General features: G+C 38.2%; 1 protein-coding gene across 1 annotated transcript in view; it reads left to right on the top strand.

Annotated features, from left to right (window-relative positions):
• Positions 1–6,126, top strand: part of LOC134740809 (nephrin) — a 675,842-nt gene extending 669,716 nt beyond the window's left edge. Inside the window, exon 17 of the mRNA XM_063673431.1 lies at positions 5,522–6,126. Within this exon, the coding sequence (XP_063529501.1) occupies positions 5,522–5,710 (189 nt within the window). The 3' untranslated portion in view covers positions 5,711–6,126. The remainder of the gene's footprint in view (positions 1–5,521) is intronic.
• Positions 6,127–21,427: the final 15,301 nt, after the last annotated feature.

The following is a 21,427-nucleotide window of genomic DNA, read 5'->3' as shown; positions in this document are numbered from 1 at the left end:
CTGTCTGTCTAATACCTCTTCACGCTTAAACCGCCAGAGAGAGAGAGAGAGAGAGAAATAGTTTGAGATCTAAGAAAGGACATAGGATAGTTTTTATCAATTAATATCATCATCATCCTGCGCAGACGAATCGTATATTATAATTATTCCAAACCATGGGTACATAATAACCTCAATCATTGATTGATGAAACTACGTTTTGGTTAATTACATTGAATTTAATGAGATCATTATAAACAGAGTTAGTAACGAGATATTCAGTTAATATTAACATAGTTACCTGCTTTTAATCAACACAACATTCGAAACGACACGATTGCGTGACGACATTTTGTCATCGGCTAACACAAGGGACGGTAATAAAGATACGAACCGGGCGATCAGACTTATCTTAACCACTAAAACTTACTTAAGGGACACTCCGAATCACTCAGTTACTGCTATATTGTAAAAGAACTGATAGCATCAATGCGAATTTTATCCTGGCTTCAGAAAACTTGGTAAGTAAATACAGAGGCAGTGTCGTAAAGCCCGCGCGCGTTTATGGGACTTCAGCTCATTTTTATCGCCGCGGGCCCAAATGGACGCGAACCTTGTTACAATTGATGGCTTATTGATTTTGACGGACCGCAGGCAGATTGACTTTCGCGGAGGAAGATAAAGGGACTTTCGATTGACGGCCAGTTGCATATTGGAATTTCTAGGTGACGAGTTACATTGGAAACGTATTTGGATTTATTAGCTAATATTAATTAAAATAGACAAAAGTAATGGTGCGCCGCGCGAAACTTGCGATGAAGGAAATGACCAAAACATGATTAAAACATGTAAAAGTTCAATATAAAAACTACAATTTTGCATTTGTCTCTTCTTAAGACAATGGAGTAGGTATGGGATGCCTTCATCCCCTTCTCCCCCCCCCTTGACTTGTCTTCCCCCTTGGGACAAAGAAGAATTAATAATAATAATAATAATTCAGCTTATATACATGTAACTACGCAGACCTTTCATGCACAAGAGGGATTAGGCTACAGTTCTCATCATGCTAACCCAAAGTTGTGGGATTTCTCATAAACCTTTGAATTTCTTGGTGGTCGAAATAACAATGAAACTGTTTTATTGTTGCTAGAAATTGTATTAGAAATTCTTTGTCATCATTTGTCATATTAGTTAGTACAAGTTTTACATTTAGAGCCGGATCTGTAAGTAACCTTATAGGTCCGGAACCATTCGTGGGGCTCTCACAGGGAAGCATTATAACGGCTATCAAATACCTCACTAAGACCAAACATTAAAAAGAATGTGACAGTCTGACGGGTCTAAAGCACTCCAAGCTTTTGGAGCAAAATGCTTTGGAAACTTAGCAAAAGAGAACTCCAAATCATAACAGGGGTGTTTACTGGCCATTACGAGGTCAAAGGAATTCTGGCCAATTCTGACAACACTAATTGTCGTATGTGCGGGCAAGAGGAAGAGAGTAAAACACCTAATGTGTGAATGTCATACCCTCGCCAGACAAAGAACGAAGGACTTTGGAGCAGGCTATCTGGAACCAAAGGAATTTAAAATGAGCTCTATCATCCGGCACATGGAGATGGTGGAAAAAGCTCTTGAGTAGTTGACGGATCTTTCCTAGGGGGTAACTGCACAAAAGATCCCTATGGGTCGAAATGTATCCGTAAGGGCCCACGAAAACCATAAGATAAGATAAGGTACATTCAAAACTTCTACTCGCTCTTTTATCTTTGCTTTACAACAACAACAGTATCCTGAGTGTGATAGCGGGTAGGCTCGATAGTCGCTATATGCAGCACTGGTCGAGCCTACATCGTTCCCTAGCTAAGTATGTATTGTAGTTGTAGATATCTAGTAAGTTAAGTAGTAATTAATTGTATCTAACATAGTTTTAAGTTCCTGCATGTTCGACTAACCTGTTATGGATTTCTGTGGTCCGAAATAAATGATTTTTATTTTATTTTTTTTATTTTTTTACTTCGATTGTATGGGAGCGGCATTTTCTTGCGACTCAGTTGCAAGTTAAGTTGGCCTGCAAATACGTATCAATTGTTATTTTAATCTATGGATAGTAGATAGTAGTGCTCTATTTTCCACCGTTCAAGTACAGAACACTAACACTTAACGTAACCCATAATTATGACTGGATTGACATTTTATTTGAGGTTACAATAAAACAAGAGAGAACATAATCCCATTTTGCTTTGAAATCGAGTAAAAATATAAACGTGGACGAAATTATCTTAAACGAATAAGACATCTTGTTGATTTGTGCGCCAATACCGCGCTCTCCGCCCCAGCTGCCGCGGATATATCGCCCTCAAAACCACATTTCTCCCCAATAGCCGAACTGTCTACAGTTTTACACTTGGCTCAAATAAATTATCCTTACGTGATGCCGAGGGCTATTATCAGGCTAATATGTGAATTACTGCGCGCACTGCACGTGGAATACATCCATTTAGATATATTAGTTCCGTACGGTTGTTTACAGAGATAAACTGTCACGTGAAAGTGGTTGAGCAGTTTGAGATTTCATATTATGATGAGCTTAAACTGGTATTTTATAAATAGCATTTTAATATAATTTTTAGGATTTTTGCCGGGATATGCTTTACAAATACAAATAACTTTATTTTGCATGAAATATTTATTTATTTAATCTTTATTGCACAAAAGAAAATACAATCGTACAAAAGGCGGACTCCCTTTTTACTTCAACTATTAATTATGATTACCAGATACTAGATTACTTTTCCAAAAAAATACTAAATAGCGATCGAAAAATATATAAGAACTTTTAAAAACTATGTATTTAAAGTTTGTTTGACTATTTTCTAGTCTAAATTTTTTTTAATGTATTTAATCTTGAAATTTAATAAGCTTCCTTTTTATTATTGTGTTTTTGAAATACGAAAATTGGTTACGTACAGACATTATCTTTACATCTAGTTATATTCCTTAATTGCATTAGTTATTAACTTATGAGTTATATTGTACCGCGTAACAAACAACTACCCCATTATTCTTACAAAACAAGCCACAAGGGTTCTTGCTAAACTTTACAAGCCTCAATTAGCTAATTTATGTTTTATCCCTTTCTTTCAAATTATAAATAAGTCAAAATGACAGATTAAGACCAACTATTATTCGATAAATGAGGCTTGTAGTGTGTTTACGAATAACGCCACTGACCAATAACGTGATCTTAATTAGGCGTGTAGTGTTGACAGAGTACAGACACGTGTCATGTCAACAAGCCACGCCACCGCCGCCGCCGCGTCACTACGCGTCACCCATCACAACGGTGCTTGTGTATGTTAAAGGGTTTAGACCACCGCGCCGTCTTCGTCTAAACTATATATTGTTGTGATTTGGAATCGGGATAAGACAAACTAGAGTGAGGAGTGGGGATTATTGCTATCCATTATAGTGACCAAATGTAGGCATGCGATACATATCATCTCACTCACATCACTCTTACATTAAAACATTAACCCATTTTTAGGTATTAATATAACTAAGGCCTAATATTACCTAATTAGGTCGCTCGGTAAGCGTGTAAGAATCAAATTAGTTTTTTTTTTTTTACAAAAATTACATTTGTAAGTACCTTAATCTAATGTTTCCCCAAACTGTAAAGAAGTTTGTTGGCGGCGGTATTTTTACTTTCTGAAATATTTAATGAGTTTTATTATTTAGGAGAGTGTAGATCATTATACTACTCCAATTTATGTAATGAAAGTATATTAACTCTTGCGAACGAAAGGTAAAATCTGCCAGTTAGCAGTAAATCTATTCATTGTCTAATGAAGTGCATTAAATCGAGGCGCGCCCGCCGCCGCCGCGCCTCTGAGGGCGCGTTTTAATTAAGCGTGTGATAGTTTTGTCTACGCATTCTGTCGCATCACTTGCCAAGTCTGTTTGTAGGTAAACTATTTACTGTATATATTTCCACTGAATGTAAGAAATATAAATAAACAATAATACATGTCCTGGTTAATCAGCTAATAAAATTCACAATTTGCATCTATTACCTAGGTAGATCCTGCCTAATATGATACTCACTTAATCGCGAAAACGCGTTATTATTTTTTTGCTCTCTTTATAATAAATACCTAATAGAATTGACTATAGACGTAGTTTCAGCGATAGCGTATAGCTTAATTCACCCTCTGCGGTTTGACCAACGGGTCTAAGGCGGTCGCGCTTTTTATCGCCTATCGCCGCCGTGGCTGTCACTTTCTAACAGGCATGTAAGTGCTAGTGTAACGCATGGCACGATATATAGGCGATAAAACTACAACCATTATATTATATAGTACACCATTACAAGTATTTTCATCAGGAACCATGATCACGATGCTTTTTAAATTAGGTCAAGTTGTGTGGTTCTCGTTAGTTTTAATTCCGCGCTATCTCCCGCACGACAATGGACCGGCTAATTCTGCGAAATGCGTGCGCGATACCGCACACACGGCCTCATTACCCCGCTGATTGGATGGCCACTGCACACACGGGGGAGCCATTATAATAAATTATAAGCGCAATCTTAGTTCCGCGACTAGTTAATTAGTTCCCACGATTCGGGAAGGCTATAATTTGTAGTTAGGCTCACAATGGGCGGGCTGATTGCGTGCGACAATCGATGGCTTCTGCAGGTTCTATCTATCCGCAGCTCCAGCTCTAAAATCATACCGCTACTAATCCAAATTGAATAGGTAGGGCATTCGATATAATGCTCTTGTTCCCGTTCACGTTCGAAGTTGTAGACTGATGCGCTTATAATGCTTGAAGATCTATGGATCTTCAAGCATCCCAGGTAGCAAAGTGACGTCAGCGATGTCACAATGACGTTATTATGACGTAAGGGACGTCATAATAACGTATAAATGCTACCTGGGTAAGCGAGTACTGTCCATGCGTGCGAACAGAAATTATTGGTGTGAAAATAATTCACGTTACTAAATGTGCCCGTTTATCAATATTATATTGATATATGAAAATATTAACATGAAAGCGAGCACAGTACTAGCATTAGCATTTCATTTGCATTTAGTATTAGCATTTCGTGTTTATAAAACCTACTCAGCTAATTTAAAAGAAAAAATATTGTCCGCACATTATAGAACGGAAAAATGAGTGCCGTGTTCTTCTGTTTCCATATTTTTAACGTACCGATGGGATTAAATCAATTTGTCACGTGTAAAGTCTGCTACCAGGTGTAACATATTTTCGTAAAACATTTTTATACTTATCTATCTTACACAGGCTCAGCTGAACACGTCAGTTCATATTAAGTTAACAATAATATTTTTATTAAGTATAGCAAGCGTCTATGAGTACCCATACTACCTATGTTTAACAAAGTTTAGTCATACCTATTGGTTTTATATGACTGTTACCGCCGTATGTAAGCCATCATGATAAGATTTGTATGGTCTTTTTTAATATCAGTGGGGCGTAGACATGATGATGTTAATTAAACATATGTGTATTGTTGCAGGCATGCAATGGTCCCGGCGCATCATGGACGTGGGGCGCGCGGCCTCGTGAGCTCGCGGTCGGCGCACCAGCGCCGCCGCCAACAATCGGCCGCAGCGCCTCCGCTACGCTACGCGCCGCCGCCGATCTCAACGTCGACGCTATCAAAGAAAAACTGCTCGACCACCGGATCCCCGAGTCTTGCGTCTAGTCTAATTTAGGTGAATACGAAGCTCCCCGCCGTTGTCGACAAAAATGTTATCACACCACTTCTTCTCTAGTCTATCAGAGAACATATCAATATACGAATATGATTGCTTTATTCTTATTTATAGCAATTTTGTACTTACGAATATGTACCATATCAGAAAACATATCAAGCTTAAGTCCTAATTCAGCCATGATATTTTATTGTACATAATCTCCTTTAGTTGAATAGGTACGAAAGCCTCGGAGGCGCTTTGTTGAACAAAGCGCTTGAATTTCGCGAGCTCTGTCAACACACGCTGCAATCAATTTGAGTGGTGAGGTGACAAAAATTCCGTTTATGAGAGTAACAAAACAAGATATATATACTCTTGAAAGCCCGGGCGGAGCGTGCACGTTACAATTTTAATTTGTTAGCCAGCATTACTGCCCGGCCACGACATTCCGCGGCGGCGGCAGCGGCGAGCGGCGGCCATAGGTTGGAGCGAGACACAGCGATCGGACCTTTCGGTACCTATGGCCGCCGCTCGCCGTTGACGCCGCCGCGCGATGTCGTGGCCGGGCCATTAGAACGCCGGCGGCGGGGCGCGCCGATCCTTGTACAGTCGCAATGTCCCTGTCTTGTAAATGTGGTAGGTAGGAACCTCTCGGGGTGCATTCTCTTCACTCATTACTTCAGCCGTGCGCTCGGAATAACCTTGCATATAAATGTTGGCAATTTATATTAATACGTTGTTTATTTTGCTTAAATACATTTGTGTTGACCTCTGACCGCTAAGACTCTAAGGTACGTATATGCCTAAAGGCTAAATTCGTATCTACGTAATTGTCGTACCTGCTTCTGACATCTCCTGAGACCTTCTTTCCAAGCAAATTAGCTTTTAAATTAAAGGGTTGGGCATTCCGAGCGCATTTTTCCGAAATTGAAGACTAACGTATTAAATTACATAGTTTTATTGACGAATCGTATGTAAATAGTATTTGTAAGCGACTGAATCTTTGCCACTTTTTTACATGTCTAAGAACTCTAGCCGGCCCGCTTGCGGTGCGCGATGTAATTAGTTTAAATGGATTCATCGTTCTGTATAAATATCATAAACATTTATGTAAATAAAATTTGTACTTGACTCTTAAGGTTTTAAAGTCGGCTTGGAAGCGCGAAGCGACCACTTGCGAGACATTTTCGCCGAATTCACGTTTGACATTAGATGCAAAGCAAGTAAAACGAAATGAACAGACGTCATGTTGGTGGGAAAGTTTCGCAATTAGGCTGCCTGCCGGTGCGAATATTGTCGCGCGCGGTTCACTGTACAGATTATTTACACCCAGGCTCTGACGATTTAACTCCTACTTTATGTCCAGAGAATTAATTGTATGTGACGTGAAAAGGAGTCAGCCGCATTGCTCAGCCAATACGGGGCTGCTCGCTCGAACACATAGGTAATTGCAAATTTGGAATGCGTTGTAGTGCCCGCACAGAAGGCTGATTGGATCTTACTTATCTTTATGTAAACTTGATCCCATTTTTGTATTACTAGCCCGTGCGTCTCACTGCGAGTAACATAATATTATCAACAATTAAACTTAAACAGATGTTTAAACTTAAAATACCGATCCGGTGTTTTGATTCAGGTTATATAAATTCACGCACGTTCATTTCCTGGACGTTTTTAATTCTGTTACGAGGCATTTAAAACAAGGCCGAAGCCGTCCCTGCGAAATCACGGAGAAATTAACTTGATTACAGAGTCCAAATTACGTCAATTTTATTTTTACAAGCGAAAAACTGAAGCATTTATCAGTGTGTTCGAACGAAAATTTAAATTCACAGGTTGGAGGAGGCATTAAGGTGCGACCACACCGCTGCTTAAAAAACGGTGATGGTACTGAGTCGCAGTGACACATCATAAGCGTACCGTTTTTTTTTGCGTGCCATCCACACCGCTGCTCAAAATACGCTGACGGTGCGGAATAGAATATATTACACTAGAATAGTTTTTATTAGTAAACACACAGAAAATAGACATACATTAAAAGAACATAGTGAAAATAAAGTGTCACGAAATGGCCCCATGTCAGCATGCTGCTGGCGACTTCCTGTGCTGATCTTCCGATGAGACTATCAAGTGAGAATCACGGAAAGTAATCGAATCGAAGAATCGCAGTGACGTGCCGTAGACTTTACGATTTTACTAGGAGGGCATGCGATAAAATCGTGACATTAACGACGCGTTACTGCGATTGAAGCAGCGGTGTGGAGAGCATGCGATAAAAACGGTACGCTTACGGTGCGTCACTGCGATTCCGTACCGTCACCGGTTTTAAGAAGCGGTGTGGTCGCACCTTTACTGAAATGAAAACATATCTTTATGGCGCAGCCGACGCAACGGAGCGTATCAAGTAAATATCAGTATTGTATAAAATACAGAGGTTTTATTGTGTCGCCTTCTACGGTCGGCGGGTAGATAAATGATTGTTAGGTAATTTTAATTTGTAAGTAAGAGGAGATTTGTTATTATAATGTTTAACAGCTCGAAGAGTACGCCCTACTGTTGACTTATTTATTTATTTTGATGAAAGATTAAAGGTTGTCTTGAAGTACACATAGTGTTTTACTGCGATACTCCTACCCAGGTAGCATTTATACGTCATTATAACGTATAAATGCGACGTCTGTGATGTGATGTGAATGATGACGTCATGGTTACGTCATTGTGACGTCGCTGACGTCACTTTGCTACTCACACAGATAAACTTTCTTTTTATGAACATGCCAAGCTAGCACATGATTGGCGCGACAGTATCTCGCCGCTTTTGTTGTTTGATACAAAAAAAAGTAGTTCTTGGCCCAAGACATACTTAACGTTACGTTTTTACGTTATATCTTTAACGAAGACATTTTTGAGTTTATGAGTTTGGTTGTTTGAGTTTTGATATCTAAATTCGAAAAATATAGAAACAAATAATATTTTTCGGTTCAAGACCTTTTTTATCCGTGCAGTATCCGTTCAAAAACGTAATTGTTCATTACAGAAATATCTACATTTAGGCAACATTGTAAAGAAAAGGTTGGTAATTGCTACCGATATTTCTAAAATAAGTTACATCTGCGTTCATTAATGTCCTGAGCTCGTTTGCCTACCGATACCGCGGTGTGGATACCGCGGGTCAACCAGAGGTCCCACATTAAGATCCCCACAGTCGAGCGCAGGCCTGCCATTCTGCCTTTTGTCAGGGGGGTCACGGACAGGATCAGCCACATCTTGAAGCGTGCTTCTATAAAAACATATTTCAAGCCAATGAAGAAGATGTCACAATTCCTGAGGCCTGTAAAATGCAATACCCCTCTACAGACTGCAGGAGTGTACAGGCTGGACTGTGAGTGTGGCCTATCATATGTCGGGCAGACGAAACGGAGCATTTCCACTCGGGTGAAGGAACACATAGCTGATGTCAAGCACCGTCGACCTAGGTCTGCTGTCTGTGAGCATGTCATGGATAAAGCCAATCACTCAATCAAGTTTGATAAGCCTCTGGTTCTTGCCAAGGAGAAGCGTTACATACCCAGAATGCTGCGCGAGGCCATTGAGATTAAGAAATATCCAAACTTTAATAGGGAAGATGGCTTTTCTCTACCACCAGCTTGGGATCCTGTAGTCCACCTGATAAAGGAACAAGCGAGACATAGACTGTGAGACCGTAGTGTTGGATGATGCTGGACATTCTGATGTTTTGAAAAGATGTGTCCCGCCGAGTTTGTTGCCGGTCCCATATTAGGATACCCTCCTACAATTTAGGAGGGAATTAAATCTTCTCGGGTCCGTGGTGTAGGGTTGGAGCCGGCATAGTTTATTTTTATCGCGTATATATATATATCTTTACTTGAAAAATAATTATAGTGTATAACTAGCCTTATGAACCGATTTTGCATGTACAACCAGCCTTAAAGTTTGTAGTCTATGATTGTTCATTATTTTAGTATGTGGGTATTTTTGCATTTTGTAATTTTTCCTCAGTCACCCGTTGACCACGAACGCTGTAAAGAGTTCGAAACGTCGGGATGTAATATAAATTCAATATACGCGATATAATCCGTTTTCATAGTTTTATTTCATGAGTAACTATCGCGGTAACCGAAGACAATATTAAAAATAAATATTTATAAAAATACGATAAAATGTATTTAAATGTGGATAAATGATTTTTTTTATTTGCATTAATTATTTTTATGATTTTGATCCATGTTCTTTCACTGATATGCGTTAAAATGATAAATAACAAACGAAACTGTCAACGCCCTCTATACGAGTGTAGGCCAAAACTAGTGGCGCCCTCTGATCGAGAATCAAATTTTCGTGATTTTCGAGGCACGTTTTTTCCTTAGACTGTATTCATCTATTACGGAGTTATATCTATCTTTGGTGCGGGTAAACGTTTTTTTTCTGCGCGTATAAGGTCGTTTCAGCAAACGCGCCTAACACGAGCCTCCAAATACGCGCGTATAAAGCGCTAGTCTGAAATCGCACTGATACGCCTAGAATAGTTTTGACAGGTCAAATAGATAACTTTGCTACTTAATAATATCAAAGATAGATATAACTCCGTAAAAGATGAATACAGTCTAAGGAAAAAACGTGCCTCGAAAATCAAGAAAATTTGATTCTCGATCAGAGGGCGCTACTAGCTTTGGCCTACTGTCGTATAGATGGCGTTGACGGTTTCGTTTGTTATTTAACGCATATCAGTGAAAGAACATGGGTCAAAATCATAAAAATAATTAATGCAAATAAATTTTTTTTTATCCATATTTAAATACGTTTTATCGTCGACAGATGGCAGTGAATTTACTGGGGTTACAAAATTTACTATGACAGTACCGCTCTAGTATAAGTTACTCTATGATAATATTTAGCTCCTTTTTTTTTCTTTACAATGAATATATTAATGTTGGTTATAACTAAAACTAACTAAGAATAACAACTTCTAATAATAAAAAATAAAAAAACAAAACTACTCTTAATTAAAAAACATCTAAATAAGGCCCCCGCGGCATTGTGCCAAAGATGCTGGCAGCATTCCCTCGCTGAATGGCAATACTTATGCGCTGCGAGAGAAAGCCGCCAGCTCTCTGGTCACCGGTTGCGTCGACGAGCTTTTTGCTAAGTTCTTTAAAAAGAACTTTAAATTTCTACTTGAAAAGAAAATAACGCCGTCTAAACACTCGAATATTCAACCAATACTCTACAACCAGCACTAGTATTTGTTGTTTATTTTCTTATTCACTCTTTATTTAATATTGATAGAAAAACCTCGCAGCACTCGTCGAAAGTCGAGACCCGGCTACAAGCCCAGTAGCATTTATACGTCATTATGACGTCGGCGACGTCATTATGACGTAATAATGCCGTCATTATGACGTCCCTGACGTCATTTTGCTACCTGGGAAGTGCTTCGATGAAGAAATATCTTGTAGATACTTGTTTGTTTATATTAGCTATCGATAAAAAAGGTAATAGCACATAAACCTATATTTATAAATAATCCTAAATAATGCAAAATAGGCATAATAAGTAAAAATTGGCAAAAATAAACAAATACATATTTAATCCATGTTGAGTTCTGTTTTTTTTAAAGTGTCAAGGTACCTAGGTATAGAGAGGTAACAGACACAGAGAGACAAGTTACTTTCCCATTTAGTATTAATATTATTAGTAGGGAGTAGCGATAGGGCTCCGTGCTCAAATTTCTTTTTTGCAAGGATTTATTTTTGTGACGCCATCTGTGGATTGCAGAGCGCGACCCGAGACAGCAACTTCGCCTAGAACCAAAACGTGCATATCATCTGCGATAGTACCGCCGCTCGCCGCTGGATGGAGAGTGCAATGACTGCAATAGAAGTAATGAGCTTTATGTTGCTTTTTAATACCTATGTATAGCGAAATAATAATAAATATAAATAGAGAGTATTTCGAAAATAGTTGTTCACAAAGAGTTTCATAAGAAGGCAATCTTGGCTATTCATTTGTAGGGTCATTGCGCTAGTTTCCGTCCATGCTCTAGTTTTTGTCCACTACGGATTAGCAAATAATATATTTCATTTTTTTATTTGCTTGCGAAATGTAATTTTTATGTATTTAGACATTAAGGGTTGGAATAAGTCCAAATTTGTGTAGCAATGTAGGTTTCGTCAAGTGGACAAAACTAGCGCAATGACCCTATTACTTACCTATTCATAGCAAGCTATGCTCGAAATTTATCTGCAATATATATTATTATAAGTAGAATATTATTATGTCATTCATATTTTAGAAGATTTAAAATGCACTGACAATGAACCAGCACCAACATATTGTCGACTTCACGATTTGTAGGTACTCTTTAGTACCATGTCACTTTAGCTCGTTTGACAATTTCGTACGTCGGCCATTAATAACGCTACAACGACAAGGTACTAAAGTGTACAGATGTTTATGACGCTGGCTGTGAGCCAACGAGGCGTAGCTTCCAACTTGATTGAGTTTCCTTAAGTCGCAAACAAATTAAATTGACTTTGTGAAGTGTGCGAATAAATGAACCGGGAATATTGGAAAACAATCACACTCAAATCGGCAGTGCTAACTAAATTGAGCAACGATGATGAGAAATGTCAGTTACAGGGCTTTCATTTTGACATTTCCTGCCGCAATGCTGCAGTAGTAACGCTGGTGCAGTCGCAATACGAATGTGACCTTAAGAAACAACGCTACACTTCAGAGGACAACACAAAATCACCTCACCGAAAAAGTGGCTCCATGTCGTTATTCACTCACTTTTTTAGGGTTCCGTACCTCAAAATTTAATTAATTGACGTAATTTAATATTTATTCCCGAAATTTGATTTAATTGTAATTTCACATTTCACTTGTAATTTGGCGTAATTGAATTTAATTTCATATGTATAATTGTGTTATTTAATTTATTTATTAGGTAGGTTGACATTATTTGTATAGTTATTTTATCTCTTACATAATATTACTATCTTGTGAGCGTTTTGGGGTCACCTGTAAGCCCGCAAGAGATTCTCACAAATAAAACAAAAGGAAAAAACGGAACCCTTATAGGATCACTCGTGCGTCCTGTCTGTCTGTGTCCGTCTGTCACAGCCAATTTTCTCCGAAACTACTGGAGCAATTAAGTTGAAATTTGGTATACATATGTATGTTTGTGACCCAAAGACGAACATGTAACGTAAACAAATGAATTTCAAACATGGGGGCCACTTTTGGGGAGTAAATGTGAAAATTAAAAAATAAAGTTTTTCAAACTATATCAAATATTTTTTTTATACTTTTAGGATAAACAATTCAGAAGTTATTCAAGAAAATAGGCAAAAAATGACCATATGTAGCCGCCGTGCAGGTCTCGACGACAAATAAAAAGACTTCGATTTGAAGTAAACTTATAATTAATTGGTGCTGGTTACAAGGTACAGTTGATGTAAACGGTTAAAAGTGTAGAAGTGGTGGTAATAGTATGGAGGCTGATGCGAAAGTGATTAAGCTAATTTTGAATGGTAAAAAAGTAGTCTAAATTTAGGTGCCTCTAATTGGCCGCGATACAGGTTATGTGGAGCGCTCCTATTGGTGCATTTAAATAAGCCTCCGCATAGTAAGCGAGCCCGACGGCTGCGTTTAGCTACTGCATTACAAATAAAAGGTTGCGTTCGCAACACCCACTTTATCTCCGAAACTACTGGGTCTAAAATTTTGAAAAAAATACACAAAATAGATCTTTACCTATAGATTACAGGAAAACCTATTATAAATGTGCAGTCAAGCGTAAGTCGGGCTTAATACTTAGTTTTTGATCCGACCCCTACGGGTTTTTGAAAGACATTTCACTCACGTTTCACATAAAAAATACATTGTTTAAATTGTGTAATGTACGGAACCCTTGGAACGCGAGTCCGACTAGCACTTTGCCGGTTTTTTATGAGAGACCAGTGAGGGGACACTCATCATTTCGGTCAAACTCGGCTCCGTTCGGCTCAGCATTGCTCCGAGCAATTATTAGGTATGGAACAACTTGAAGTCCCTTTGCGTGCACGACCACAGATAAGATAATGATTTGTATTTTGACAACCCTAAATAGCCGAAAGGGATATAGTATTGGTAGTTTCTTTATTGCAGATAACAAGATCCATATTACATTAAAATCACGAGCACAATCAAAACAAATCTTAAAATTAAATTAAATTAAAATTAAATCAAATTAAATTAAATTAAATTAAATTAAATTAAATTAAAATTTCCGTCATTACACACACAACTCACATAAAAAGGCACATTACAAAAATTCAACACATACAAAATAAATATTAATAATGTCAACAAAATTCCGTCAGGTCAACTCACTACATAAAGGCTGTTCCAGTGTCTCGCTATGCCAGTCTAAACTGCTAGCGATCACGCCCAGTATGCTGTTGTTACTCTCGCGCACACGGCGCATGATGGAGGCGACCCGCTTCCGAATAATGGCATGGAAGCCGTCTACTCGCGCTTAGTGGATATAGTGCCATATATTAGACAGCATGATTCGACCCTGAATCGCTGTCAAACTTCGGGTTTGTACTGTTTGTAGGAAGCAAGGGCCTGACACTCTTTGATAGAGAAAGATAGTCTTATTGTGATTCCTATAAGAGGAAAGAGAAAATAGTGCCATGCTTTGTCCTTATCACCGACCGGGTGGCATCATAGGTAGGAGGCGATGGCGAAATACCGAAATTTATAAGTGAAAGAGAAGAAATCCTATGCTGCCCAAATTTTATATGAATATTCTTTCTCTTACCTCCGGTCGCTCGGTGGCGCGTCTATATCTATGTGTATATACTATGCCTATGGTTGGAAGTGTCCTTTCTGTACGGTAGTACTATTACTTATACTGTGGTAAGACTTTTACAGTCAGCAATACTATTAGCTTAGCACCTTTGCATACAAATTTATAGGGTACCTTTTCTCTGCACCTGACTGTACACCCAGCCGCAAAATTGCATGGCCAGTTTATGAAGTAATTTATTCATAATGTTTCCAAGCAATTTTGCAGTTCGCTATACTGGATACCGTGTCAAGATGAGATCAAATGAACAATGGTACTATTCGAATACTGATTTTTGACCTTTTGAGACCTTTTCTGATTCCACTCATTAGAAAAGGAGTGTCGGCCCTGCATGTCGCTTTCTCAAAATAACTAAATTCCCTGTCAGTTAAGAATATCCGTCCTCAAAGTCCTTTTCAGTTAAACATGAGTCAAATTGACGGCAAACACATGGTGATATATGTTTGGGCTTCATATTCTATAACAAATATCCAAATCCGCGAAAAAATGTGTCGTTGCAAATAAATGATATCGAATGACAATAGGCTCGCATGATGGATAGCGACACACGGCCGCATCCGTGAATGATCCGTTACGCGTCACTACACGCAACGGCTCATTCACTCATTCATTCGTGTCGCGTGTCACCATCGGTCACGAATAGTGATGGCCTGATGGCCTTACGGCGACATTTTATAAGTTTTGTCATAGTTAATAAGACATTTTATGAGTTTTGTAAATAGAATAGAATAGAATTTTATTCGTAAGCACAAACAAACATTACATAATATAAAAATAAAACATAGAATAAGATTAATGGCCTCATCTCGGCGTAATGGTGGTGGCTTCCAGCGCTGATCTTCCGATGAATAATATCGAATGTCAATAGGCGAGCCTATTACATGATAGATAGCACACGGCCGCATCCGTGAATGACCGAGACATGCACGAGCGTTGCGTCACTTGTGTCGCCATTGGTCACGACTCACGAGTAGTGATGGCCTTACCAAAGACCTATGAAACTCCGTATAAAATGAATAAAGTCTTAGGAAAAAGACCTATGTAACTACCTATAAAATGAATAGTGTAAGGAAAAAACGTGCCTCGGAAATCAAGAAAAATTGATTTCGGACAGATGGCGCCTACACATTTGGCCTATTCGTAGCTAGATGGCGTTGACAGTTTCGTTTGTTATTTAACAACTTTAACACATATCAGTGAATAGAACACGGGTCAAAATCATATAAAAATAATAAATACAAAAAAAACATTTATCCATAAAAATATAAATATATATACATTTTTGGTATTTTTATACATTTACATTTTTAGTTTTAATCGTGTGTCGATAGATGGCAGTAAATTTACTGTAACTACAAAATTTACTATGACAGTAAGCCTCTATCCTTTATATTCTCTTTCGCCTTACGTAGATATTTTATAAGCTTTGTCATAGGTAGTACTGTTGAAGAGTAACTTCATTATAAATTTGATCGACAATGAATTTGGCTATTTCGCATATAGACTTATAATACTGAGGAAATACCAAATGGTTAATTTAAAGTGGAATGTTTTCAAGTGAATTTGTATGTATAGCTGCTGTAATGTAAAGAGTACATGTTTTCAATTGGCTTTAGGTATATTTTTATTTCATATCATTCAGTATAAATAGTTAGGTACTTTTATCTATATCTTTATATTAAGGTTCACGGCTGCCTAGGTAAAATGATTCACGTTATCACACACTTTTTGACTTTATATAACAATTCTTCCGTGAGACACATGCAGACATATGTGACGTTTTCAATCAAAAGGTACCACATTGTCGGTTGTCAAAAAGGCCGATTTTAAATTGAAGCCATATGGAAATAGCGCCTTATTGACAACCGACAATACGTACCCTTTTGATTGAGAATGGCACATATTGTCGCTAACAGCTGCAGGCGGTCTGCGTCGGTCCGCCAACGCGCGGTCCCGCTGAAGCTACTGATTATGGAGCGAAACATATCGAGCAATCTTCTACTTAAAATACGTGTTACCCCCATTAGTATATTTAATATGACTATATTTATTCTACAGTCAGCAGCAGAAGCCACTAAGTGGGCGCGGTTTTCAAAATTATCTTAACGTGACTATTGTTAAGGGTATAAGAGCGTGTCAAGGTAATTGTGAACACCTCGCCCGCTTAGCAACTTCTGTTGCTGATTATACAATCAATAACACTGGAGCATTCCACAGGCTGTCCCGTACAGACGCATTTTATTTCCTGTGTTGCGACTTTTTTTTCGGCGTTTAAAGCAGATGATTATTTTTCTGTGCATATTTTTGACCATATGTCACAGAAAAAGAAACTCTTATACCTGCAAATCCTGAGAAAATCCGCGTTCGTACGGGACAACGGTAGACAATTTCGTGGAATGCTCCTTTGCCCATCACATTGTAATATTGTAGACGGCTGAGATTAACCGTTATTATATCGTTCCTCGAAAACAAAAACAAAATCGTTCTCTCAACTAACCGGTAAGAAGAGAGAACTAAATTTTAAAGATCGCGTTCCATCAATTAACCGGTTTATTAATGAATCAAATAAAATAACGGTTTAGGAACGATATTATACCGGTTCCGAGCCCTGCCCATCACTATTCCCAAAGCCACGCTTTGTCATCCGCGCAATATCATAATGTAGTAACGCGTAGGTGTAACGAATATAGGTATTCCTTTTACATAGTAATACGTCTATATCGATCATCGTGAAATCTAATTTATAAAAAAAAACTAAAGTGGTGTGTTTTCAGAACCGATTATTTCCATTATTTTATTGGATCATAATATTTTAATGATAGACAATGACCTTTCATTAATAATAGACGCGTGACGTTCATAGTTGACAAAACTAAAATGCAGGCAATATTTAGTAGATGATTTTGATAATCTTGACACATTGGCGTCAGCCGTACGACTTACTCAATATAGGTTCCGGAACCTATATTTGATGGCTCACGATCGAGCGCCTGGTGCCATATCTACCTCCCTTTATTTACATCCATGATGATACATACATAAAACGTTTTCCACGTGATTGCCTAATTAGCAACCTCTATAAACCTCTGTTAAATTTTGTCTCATTCTAACAAACTGAAATGTCAAAATGACGGATAGGGATGATTATCAACGGTTTGTTAAATTTGACACACAACTTTGGGAACAAATCAAATTAAGTATTATTTAAAAAAAAACGATTTGTGTTTTAAGTAGTCACACTACTATTATATAAACTGAAATAGATGTCATATATTAAAGACAAACCGACGAAGCCCTCCAGTGGTGAAGGCCGGATTCGAACCGTCTTTAGCAATCCGGGCTAACGCCTTGAACCCCTAGGCCAGTACCAATTTCTCGACTATATGCCATCTTACTAAGACTAGGCGTCTTTGGCTAACTCTAAGGGCGAGCAGCACGCGCTTGCACCTCCTATACGAATACCTTACGGAATTACTATATAGCGAGAGAGATTGGTGATGCCATCTATATACAGCTACACGTTTATTAATAACGAAATGGTCCTTTCTCAGATTCTATAGACCATCTCCGCCCCCAGTACAACTGCGTTGCCACACTATGTCAAACGCGAAGTAGACTTAGCGTCTCTAATTCTAATTTTTTTTTGTGTCAACATTTATTTAAAACAAATAAATATCTAACATTTAAAACTTAAAAACTAAAAATAAATAAAACTAAGCTTAAAATAAAAAACTAAAAACTATGGCAGCATGTCCTCGCTGTATCGCAATGCTTACTCTTTGTGCGAGGAAGCTGCCAGCTCTACGATCACCTGTGACGTCTACTATTCTTTTAGATAATTCCTTAAAAAGTGTAGACGCGAATTCTAATTAATACTAATTTGACAATTTGTTACCATGTCACTTACCTATCGCTTTCAGAAAATCTAGTCTAGCGTACAAAACAATTGTGCCATTCTCAATCAAAAGGGTACTTATTGTCGGTTGTCAATAAGGCGCTATTTCCATATGGCTTCAATTTAAAATCGGCCTTTTAGACAACCGACAATGTGGTACCTTTTGATTGAAAACGTCACAATTGTCGAGACCGGTCTACGTTTACGAAAACGAAAAGCTAGTTTAAAGAACTGTGACATTTTCGTTTAAAAAACATATTCCTTTTCCATATTGATCTTCAGAAAAACCAATTCCATTCTTAGCAAGAAAATCGAAGCGAGTTTGCTTAGCAGTTCACTTCGTTTCCTCGTTGAGTTGCAGAAAAGCACGTTGCATTTATTCCTCTATTTACCCGAAGCGATTTGAACAGATTCAAGTGTACGCTATCCACTACCTGGTGCCAGATAGAGGTGCCACGAATGGTGGTTTTGACCGAATAGCTGCGCGATATTGCTGCCGACTGCATTACTGCAGGAAATGTGAAAAATTGGGGCAGCAACATCATTAACATTGATACTTTTTTACAAACTTTTTTACAAAAAAATAAACTACCAAAAAAAACTGGAACGCTTAAACCCTTTTTATTTAACCTTAATTAAGTTCTTAAACTAATGTAAGTATACCTCAGTAATGTTGAACCGATGCCAATCAGTCAAGTTCTTTATTTTCCGGCGAAGGGGCGTCGCGCCGCCGCGGCGCATTTGCGTGTTTGGAGCCGACTCAAAATTACTTAGGTATACTTACATTAGTTTAAGAACATATTAAGGTTAAATAAAAAAGTTTTTTTTTTTTGCTTTTCAGTTTTCGGCGGTTAAATTTTTTGTAGTTTTATTTTATAATTTTTTGTGGTTATAATCTACTCACCCCTGTTAAATCACCCCTGTATTGCCACCTAAGGGTGGTTTTTTTTTCCAAATTTATATGGGACCAACTTTAAGGTAGGTATTATCCAATACAAAAAGAATGATCAAAATCGGATTACTCTGTGAAAAGTTATGCGTGGTCATTACATTACAATCGGGGAGTGAAAAATCAAACATCCCCTGTTTTCCTACCTTTAGGGTTGGATTTTTTTGTCCAAAATTATATGGGACCAACTTCGGGGACCGGGGGATTTTCAAAATCGGTTAAAAAAATCTCGATAAAATGAGCTTTTTGACGTTTTGCGACGTGCAGTCGCATTGCTGCAGGAAACGTCAAAAGCTCATACAATACAGTTGACAGACTGCATTACTGCAGCAGTATTGCAGCGCGACATTACTGCCGCAAATGTTTAAATCGATGTCGCAGCCCGGAATTTGGACATTTGCAGCAGTAATGCTGTTATAATCTATATCCGAACGAGCTCTTTCCCACTGACGTCCAGTTTTTTGCGGGTACGGTTTTCTGCAGGATCCCGTTATAGTAGTATGTGCTAATATAATAACGTTCACACGAACATTCTGTTTGCGGGATACTGCACGCATGTAAAGTACTGTATTTACCACAGTAAATCATACGATGTAATGTATTTCCAACGGCTCGCCTACGCAAACACCACGTGACACAACCTGCCCTGCCCGCGGTCTGTCATCGACTGACGTAAGCGCTCGAGACGTCTATACACTACAACGCATACTACAGAAAACGGGATCCTGCATAAAACCGTACCCGCAAAAAACTGAGTCAGTGGGAAAGAGCTCTAAGGCACAGGGCGGACACACTATACATTAAAAATCACTTGCATTTCTATGTGGAACGTCTGTACACGCGTTATGCGTCATTGTGTGAGTAAGTTGCTTAAAAATAGTACTGAGCGGCCGGCAAACGGCCGTCAATCTGCTGTCGCGGGGCGAGGTAATTCGAGTCGGGGCGGGGCAGTGCGTGGCCGTTCTGTATCATAATACTATTACTGTGTCTAAGGCTAAAACGGAGCGCGCATTGGATTCGATATCATTGCAAATATTTGCGAAAAACAGTTTCTATTGTTCAAAGGCACGCATCTATCCTATCTCGGCTGTTTACCTCGATGAACCCGGAGAAACAAACAATACGATCGAAATAAATTACACTTGAAAGGACGCACATGGTCCGACTTTGTATGGAGAAAAAAAGAGGAATAGATTTTATCTCCACAAGGTTCCCTTTATTTTATTATGGAATACTAATCTATGTGCTAAATCAGACTAATTTGCTAATGGCTTAGTGGTCGTTATGATCTTGTGATTTGCAATAATCTCATACAAACAAAAAAAATTAAACTATCCTAAAAGTAAAAAATTTCGACCGCCGTACTTTTAACATACCTATAAGTACTTATAACTAATAGATAAAATGTATAAAGAGAAATACATTTCCAAAGCAGGGTCAATTTATTTTCATACAATTTGTATAGCAGAATTGTTTAATTTATAGCGACCTCTTAATAATGTTAAATTGCCCTCAATTTTGATATGGATAATTTTTACGTATATTGGAATTAAAAAAACCGTGTGTAAAGGAATTTTCAAAACTATATTTTTGGACCACCATTACTTCAAATGCTTTAAAACAACTCAAATCGAGAGGATCTGAATTCGTGTTAGAAGATCTACAACCAAGACCTACATATTTTTTGATAAAGTGGTTATTTTCGGAAATAATCGGTCCAACCGGGTTCAAAAGAATATGACAAGTTCGTTAAAGTACTTAATGCTTAATAAACTTTCAATTGAAACTATAACGAACATACTGCGGCAATATACGGACCTAACTAGAGATGGGCCGAATATTCGGTAATTATTCGGTATACGGCATATTTTTCAATGTGCGTATTCGGCCGAATAGTTCGGTTCAAACTGCCGGCCGGATATTCGTATTCGGTAAAGTCCATATTCGGGGCCCATCTCTAATTTAGACAATGTTGAGGACGCCTACGTTATCTAAAGTTTTTA

This window comes from Cydia strobilella, chromosome 4 (assembly GCF_947568885.1).
Source record: "Cydia strobilella chromosome 4, ilCydStro3.1, whole genome shotgun sequence".
In the NCBI taxonomy this organism is placed as follows: Eukaryota; Metazoa; Arthropoda; class Insecta; order Lepidoptera; family Tortricidae; genus Cydia; species Cydia strobilella.
Note: the sequence above shows the minus strand (reverse complement) of the source record. Positions and strands in the feature narration are given on the sequence as shown.